Source organism: Atta colombica, unplaced genomic scaffold (assembly GCF_001594045.1).
Source record: "Atta colombica isolate Treedump-2 unplaced genomic scaffold, Acol1.0 scaffold205, whole genome shotgun sequence".
Lineage (NCBI taxonomy): Eukaryota > Metazoa > Arthropoda > Insecta > Hymenoptera > Formicidae > Atta > Atta colombica.
In genome coordinates this window covers 1,723,760-1,732,149 of record NW_017259300.1, presented here as the reverse complement: position 1 = coordinate 1,732,149, position 8,390 = coordinate 1,723,760, and the positions used below count along the sequence as shown (strand labels likewise).

At 28.2% G+C, this 8,390-nt stretch overlaps 1 protein-coding gene across 2 annotated transcripts in view; it reads right to left on the bottom strand.

The window, feature by feature from the left end:
* The window catches only part of LOC108687333 (tachykinins), a 61,933-nt gene that overhangs the window by 503 nt on the left and 53,040 nt on the right, over positions 1-8,390 (bottom strand). The window contains exons 2-6 of one of the 2 annotated variants that reach the window (XM_018193034.1): positions 3,249-3,438; positions 2,853-3,122; positions 2,265-2,513; positions 1,866-2,091; positions 871-1,104 (exon numbers count right to left, since the gene is read on the bottom strand). In XM_018193034.1, the coding sequence (XP_018048523.1) occupies positions 871-1,104; positions 1,866-2,091; positions 2,265-2,513; positions 2,853-3,122; positions 3,249-3,437 (1,168 nt within the window). In that variant the 5' untranslated portion in view covers position 3,438. The remainder of the gene's footprint in view (positions 1-870; positions 1,105-1,865; positions 2,092-2,264; positions 2,514-2,852; positions 3,123-3,248; positions 3,439-8,390) is intronic. The other variant, XM_018193035.1, reaches the window with a different exon arrangement.

Here is an 8,390-nt window from a genome sequence, read left to right as displayed (position 1 = left end):
TTTTTAAAAAAATTTATAATTATTAAGAATATTTATTATTATCTATTTAATTCGTGTTATCATCTTTTTTTTAATAAAAATTAAAATAAACTAGCTAAGTTAATAGAAAGTGCAATTCAAAATTAATAAAACATTTACACATTTTAGTATTAATCATTAGTTGTTAGATAATTGAATTGTGCGTAGATAACTGATTCTTATAAGTCAGACTGTCATCCCAAAGTTACAATGCAGAATTTATCATTATTTCGTGCAATCGTGTACACAATAGTAAGCAACTTCTCGATGACAATGCGCGGCAGAGAAAGTTTTAAAACGAACCCTTGCATCGGTATTGTCTCGTAGTTGCGAGGAAGATAATCCACAGCTTTGTTTTAAATGTCACTTGGCATCGTATACAAGGAAAAAATTTTTTTTCACAACATTAATAGTGCGGAATAATTTGTAAACGGGCGATTATAAATGTTGATCATAAAAAAGTGTTGATCATAAAAAAGTGTTGAATTCAATAGCGTGAATAAAAACAATTATTACAGTAAGAATAAAGTATATCGACACATATTACAAATATACTGAATACATTTAAATATGCTCGATGTGTCGCATGCAAAGTAAATACATAAAAGAGTGTAATATTTAACAAAGATTTTTGAAAATGATACATTGCATTTAAAATACGCTCAAGAAGATTTTTGAACGTTTGTGTGAAAAGAGATAAATTTAATTTTTCTTTCTCTACATTCTGGTAAACTGCTTGATACTTAATAAATACTACAAGCATATTTAGATACGCATAAAAGATAAACGAAGCGATAAAGAGAACTGCGACAAGAATGTTTGATACCAATTGACTGTCAGCCAATCGATTACCTAATGTTGTCGGCGAATCCCCATCCATGCCGATCCTCTCGGTGTTATCAAGCACCCTTATGAATGGGCTGTTGTCCTCGTACGGGGCATTCGCCCATTTTTTGCCTCTCACCCCCACAAACATCCCCCGTAACTCCCATCGTGGATTTTTCTTACCGCGCATCTCAAAATATCGGAAAGGCGATCGTTTTTCGACTTGGCACGAGGCTAGAATGTGTCTTCTATTGCCCATTCCTGCTCGGGGGAAACACAACGTGGGCCAATGTGACCATTTCGACCTCAAAATCGCACGGCATATATAAGAACGGTAAAAAAAAAGAAAATAAAAAAAATTGTCTACCTTCTCACTACAGAGTTTGTTTGGAGGTGCATGAATAATAGACAAATATTTGGGAAGCCTTCGTTACGTTCCACTTAGACTCGATCGATTATATCGTCGAGTAATATTACAAGGGGCATTCAAAAAGTACGAGTAGACATTCTAGAGTGCGCAATAAAAACGACAGAAAATATTTTTCATCGAGTTATAACACATTTAATCAAACATACACTGATAAAAACTGCTCCCGTATGCAAATAATTTTTATTTCGTTTTAATATCGCAAGTAATCGTGTCTCCAGCTTCTCAAAACTTCTCGTATAAAAAGAGAAATTTTTAACTTTCCGCATGAACCATTTTTCATATTAAAATTTATATTAAAAATAATACAAGTTTTAACATATTTACATATTATAATGATTAAAGCAAGATTTATGAAATTAGAGATCACATAAGTTTCGAAGTAATTAATTAATAAATTAAGTATAAAACTCAATTATTTTATAACTTATTAATAAAATCTTTCTTACAAATAAATTATTTTGTAAGTCATTAATAATTGTAGAGTTATGAATGTTTTATGAAAAATAATATTACTAACAAATGTTAATTATATTCAAATGTTTCTCTCTTTTTCAATTATCATAAATATAGAATGTAAGCAGTATGACCTTACCTTGATATTCGTTTAATGGTCCAAAATTCATGCTGGGCTCAAATCTTTGTCCTATACTCCTCTTGCCCCGCATACCTTGAAAACCCATCGGTGCTCTCTTATCGGTGTCTTTCTTGCCTCTCATCCCTTGAAAACTCATTGATGCCCTCTTGTCAAAATCCATGTCGGGATCGTCTATGTAATAATCTATGTAATTTTCAAAGCCGTCTTTCTTGCCTCTCATGCCCTAAAACAATTAATTAATTAATTAAATAATTATTAAAAACATTTCTTTTTTTAACTTTTAACGTTTTTTCTTAATTAAATGTTTCTTATCAATTATATTGAAAGTTAAATATATTCAATTAAATAGAAAACAATCTATGTTTCCAGAATTGATTAAGCAACTAATTAATTTACCTGAAAACCCATAAGGGTTCTTTTCTCAAGTTCTTCTATTTCGTCATACAATGCTTTCTTGCCTCTCATTCCCTGAAATCCCATAGAAGCCCTTTTTTCCCATTCTTCTTTTATCTTATTGTGCATATCTTGGAATTCCATTGCTAAAAGTCTCTTTTCGTAATCTTGTGGATACTCGAAAATATATGTTTTTTTTCCTCTAGTACCATAAAAGCCCAACGCAGCTCTCTTTTCAATTTCACTCAGCACCTGTAATTTAATATTTTTTAATAAAATAAAATATAAACAACGACGACTAAGTTTCAGGCAAATCAAAATCTGTTAATTTAAGATACATTAAATTGCTATTTAAAATGCTTAAATGACCAAGAATCATTTTATATGATTATGTTTATTTAAGAAAGATAAACTAATCATGTGAATAGAGAAAACTAAAGAAGAAAAAGCAGAATAATTCTATAATTTATGACATCCATTTTGTAAATAATTTCATACTTAAGAATCTTATAAGTTGTTAATGTTGATCTATTATCGTCCTGAGCTCTTGCAGCATAATAATTCAATTAATCACTGAATGTTCACGCTTACCTCCTCCAAAGATTTCTTCCCTCTCATTCCTTGAAATCCCATAGGTGCACGTTTATAATATTCGTCTTCTAATATAGCCTTCTTGCCTCTCATACCCTGAAAACCCATTGGCGCTCTTTTGTCGTAGTCCTCAAGAAAGTAGGAGTCTTCAAAATCAGGTATCAAATAATCCTTTTTCCCCCTCATACCCTGAAATCCTTTCGGTGCTCTTTTGTCAAACTCATCGTGCAGAAGATTGTCCTCAATTTCGGACGCGCTCGAAACTTTATCCTGTAATTATCGGAATCTCTTTATCTTATAAATAATTTAAAAAATAATAAACTAAACATATAAAATTAGACTTTCCTTCTTCTTCTCCTATGTCAATTTTATAAAAAACGTTAAATAATAGCTTACCTGAAAATTCACTAACGTTCTTTTGGAAAGTTCATTGTGTTCTGCGACCGTAGGAATGAGGTCTTTTTTTCCGCGCATACCTTGAAATCCCATGGGCGCTCGTTTGGCAGACGCGGCATCATTGGAGGATTCCTCTGCGAATGACGAACTAGTCCAGACTGCCAGGAAAAGAACCGAACTAAAAAGCATTCTAAAACATATCGAGAATATAGTTAATATTTGTAAAAATATATTTATTATATAATCATTTTTTCTTTAATTTTATATTTCATACAGAAAATCAAAAAACTCAGAAATACATGAATATTGAGCATGTAACTTTTTCTCTAGAATGGAAATATAAAAAGTGAAATTTTTAATATGTATTTGTACATATATGTACAAACAAATATTATAAATTTTTACTCTTTTCGTGTGTTCATTTCTGTAAAAAAGTGACCGATATCCAGAAAGATGATCGATATCGATGCCCATAGGCATTTTACACACTAGTAGCAAAAAATGTAAATTGTTGTTAAATATTGTTTTATATGTATATTGTTCATTTTCTTTTTCTTTTATTATTCTTTATGAACCTTTAAATATATAATTATATCAAAAAACCTCGCATAAAAAAGCGTATATTAATTTAAATCTTTATTTTTTCTAAATATTGTCATAATAAACTATTTAACATGTTATTCTGTTTAATATTATTTATTGGATTTCCGCTAATTTTTTCTTCAGAAAATTATGAATGAAAATTAAATACATATCCATAATGTTTTCCAAATATTAATAAATTGGAAAGCAATCGATAATATATCAATAATATATCAATTTGTTTTTAATAATTATTGTAATTAAGGCAGAAAAAACTTTCAAGTAATAGTTTATGTAAAAAAATCAATGATGATTACTTTCGGGTTAAAAACGTGGATGCCTATTAAATTTCCACATGATAAGATATAGACATCGAGTGCCGGATGTTATACTATTCTTGTTGTTGTGTCTCGGCTTGTACATACACGAAAATCAAGCTATATCAGGTCAAATTAATTTATTGATATGTCACGTAACCATATTTGATTGTTCATCAAGAATCTAGACTAACGATCTGTCGAGTAAAACACTCAAACATTCAAATAATACTAATTCTACCAGTATATTTACTATTAATTAGTGTTTGAAGCATAGAACAAGAGAAACATAGAACAAGAAGTAACAAACAAACAGACATATTTGAGAGATTAATTTAATTTATTTATTGTAGACAAAATTATTTTTTTTTAACTATTAAAAAAAATTTAATTCTAAATGAGTGATTAAATTTCTTATTTGCATAACAATTTGTCACAGTAATCCAGCTAACAATAAGTACAACGCGGGCATGAATAGAAATATTTTATCTATGTCCAGAAAAGAGATATGAGAAGCTTAAAGTATGCTTTTCATATAATACATTATGTTATGCGCAAAAATATATCATATAAGAAAATCGTATTGCAAGAAAATAATGTTTACATAAGATGTGGAACGTGTAAAATAAAAGCGGAAATACAGAAGGAAGCAAAATTGATTTTGAGATCTTAAGAAAATACTCGCATGTTGAATCGGGGAAACGTTTCAAGAAATGTATTGAACACAATATTATATAGAATAGAAATGTTAAATCAGAATTTATGAAGAAGCGTCTGATTGATACGGAATGAAATATTGTATGTCCATGGAAATAATCAATTACTTTTAAAGTGGATTTAACTTGCACCAAATATAAATATAATGAAAAAAAACGATGTTTGTATAATTCTGTTCTTGCTTGCTTCTCTCGAGAGATTATTCAATTTTATAAAGTTTAAAAGTGCCGCTCTTCAAAGCGAAGGCTATAATTAGCGAAGGATAGGATAAAGGCTTGCTTTTCTCAAAGCATCTTGTGCACGACGAGACCAAAGAATATCGATATAAGCAGATATCGAGAAATGGGAAAGGTACATTCCCGCTGTAAATTGAGAACGTATTTTAAATTCTTATATATAATAAAATCTTCTATCTCTCTGATTTACTGACATTCTTTCGAGGTAGAATAGAAATATTTAAATGCAGATTGCTATATTAAATATATATATTACAGCTTGATAATATAAACTTTTCTTCCACTAATCTGTATGCAAATCGTGACATATATCTAATATAACTTAATTTTCTTTCCATAGTGAAATAACTTCTCTTAATATGTGCATATAGAATAAAAACATCTTCGTGATTGCAATTACTATCATCGTCATTAAGATTGAAAATCAAATATTCTAGTAATATACTGAAGTGCACAATTTTAAATCAAATCTCATACTTCATATACCTTATAAAGTTTTTATATTATCTCTTTTATTCTTCATTCCAATTAAGCAAGTAAAAGAAATAAAATATTTTTAATTTAGTTTTAAAAAATTAACATATATAATTAAATAATAATAATTATTATAAATCTTTTTAGACATGTAAATTATATGTTTAATTATATAAATATATTTAATAGCTAAAACAAAAATCTTACAATTAGAATACAAATAATTTTACTTAATAGATTTATTAAAATGTAAATAAAAATTACATATTAGTAAGTAAATAAATATATTTTTTTGATGTCTCTCATACAATGGTATTTTTTTACATAAAAATAAAAGAAAATTAATTAGTTAAAGATATTTGATAATAACATACAATAAACCTACGCGTGTACCTACATAAAAATTCGTAAAAGCTATTGACTGCAAGACCAATACCATATTATTATTATTTTGTTTTTTATCATAAATAAATATGTATATTATATTCGTCGTATTGTGAAGCATTGATTGATTTCGTTTTAATATATCTCCATTCACAGTACTATCCATATCTATACATAAACACGTAACATTAGCATATTATATGTTTACCACAGTCGTGATATATATAACTAATAAATAAATACTTAAAACAGAAAATTAATATGAAAAATTTAATAATTCTTTCACATTTAATGTACTCAAATAATTCGAATACTTTCAATTAGAGAATTTTTTTCTTTAAAATTTTTTTTTAGCTTTTCATTAAAAAAAATAATTAAAATCAGTCGCTAAAACGTCATCAAATCGATATAATTATTTTATAGTTAATTCGATCGATTCTAAACGAATATTCTTATAAAAATGCGCCCTAGTAATATTCATATTCCAAATAATAAGGCGTTTAAAATCATAACATAAGTAAGAAAATCATAACATAACATGTAAGATGTCTAAAGATATCTTAAAGATATATTTGTATGAACTGTCTAAAAGACATCTAAAAGACATTCTTTTACTCCAATTTTAGACTTGTATTGTATGACTGGAATATTTTTTTTTCTTCTTCACTGTAGTCTCTCGTTATATTGAAATTGTATTCTTTTCCTTTTCTTTGTTATTATTCTACAATAGGACATACATGATGCATATATTCAATCATAATGCACATACATATGCTACATATATATTATTCAAATTAAGTGTTGCAATCAGATGTAAATTTATGTAACTAAATATTATATGTGCGTAAACTCTAATCTAAGGTCCTAAATACGCATAGTTTGTCCCATGGGTTAATCCATTTGTTTATATAAATGTATGCGATTTGGAAAATGTGTTAAATTGTAAAATATATTAAATGTGTTAAATTTGACATAAATTTTACACCACCCAATGATATTACTTAAAGAAATAAAAAGAACAATTGATGCATTTGTAGATGTCAATTGCATTTTAGAAATCGTTTTGCTTCGACATCGTGGGACGTGTTAATGTGCGCACGTTGTAAACTGCCGAGGTCAGCCTCTTCGTCGCGCAAAGTAAACGGAGCGAGAATTCTAGCTCGACGAGACGCTGGGAACGTGCCACGTCGGACAGGGAAGATGAGAAAAGGAGCAACATGATAAGAGAGGAGAAAGGGGTTGAAAGGTAGCGAATACGTGAGAGACTGCATTGGCTGCTGGATGGTGTGTTCCTCACTACCGATCGGTCACTCGTGTAATCATTTTAAGCAGGCATGTCGCGGTTTATTCCTTTAAAGTCGATGATCAAGAACCTGAATGCTTTCACTTTCATGCAACATGATTTGTTCTCAACGCCGCATCGAAAATTCTAAACAATTACATAATACATAATAATAACGATAATATATTTTATAAAATAGATTGTATTAACTATATTTATTGTTTTCAGAGCAAATTAAATATTAAGTAAATATTACATAAATAAATTCAGAATTTTTATTTTCGAAATTTACATCATATACTGTATTGGTTCATAAAGAGGAAATTATAAAATATATTATAATCTATAACTGATGCTTTTTAATGAAAGATTTATTACATCACTAAAGATAACGATATTCAATGATTAATGTTGACATACTTAACAAAAGTTTTAATAAAATGAGTAAAGTGCGCGAATGTTTACTTTAAAACTCTATTGACCTTTAAAACATGGCGAACATTGACGTTTGTATCATATATAGTGTAGAAAGACCTAGTATATACATCGATTAATGTATATGTATATGTATAACACGTATATGTATAATCTATACCAAACACAAGGGCGTTTTACTTGAATAAATTTTTATTCTGAGAGTGAGTGAGAGAGAGAGAGAGAGGGAGAGAGAGAGAGAGAGAGAGAGAGAGAGATCAATAGAAAAATTAAGATGAATCAAAACAATGCACAAAAAAACTTGCTACAAAAAAATCACTTAGCAAAAGAGTTCCTTCATAATTTCTATAAAGATATATTTATCTCTTCAAAATAGTGTGGCGTTGTACATAATATAAAACATGCATACCAAGATTTGCCCAGTAACTCGCATTACTTGTGAATCGCGTGTTCTAGTTTTCTTGTTATATGCAAGAACCATAATTCGTATCAGAAATATATCTTAATATTTTTTAATAATATTTTTTAATAATAATAAGCTAGTGTTTTAATTTAAAGAAAGTGACATCTTTCATTCTATGTAAGAAAAATATAATTCACAAAAGTTAAAAATAATAGTTAGAATGGAAAATATGTGGCAATAATAACAATACATATAGTTTCTTATTTCATTAATAAATTAATAAAATTATTTATAATAAAATTTTTTGCAATA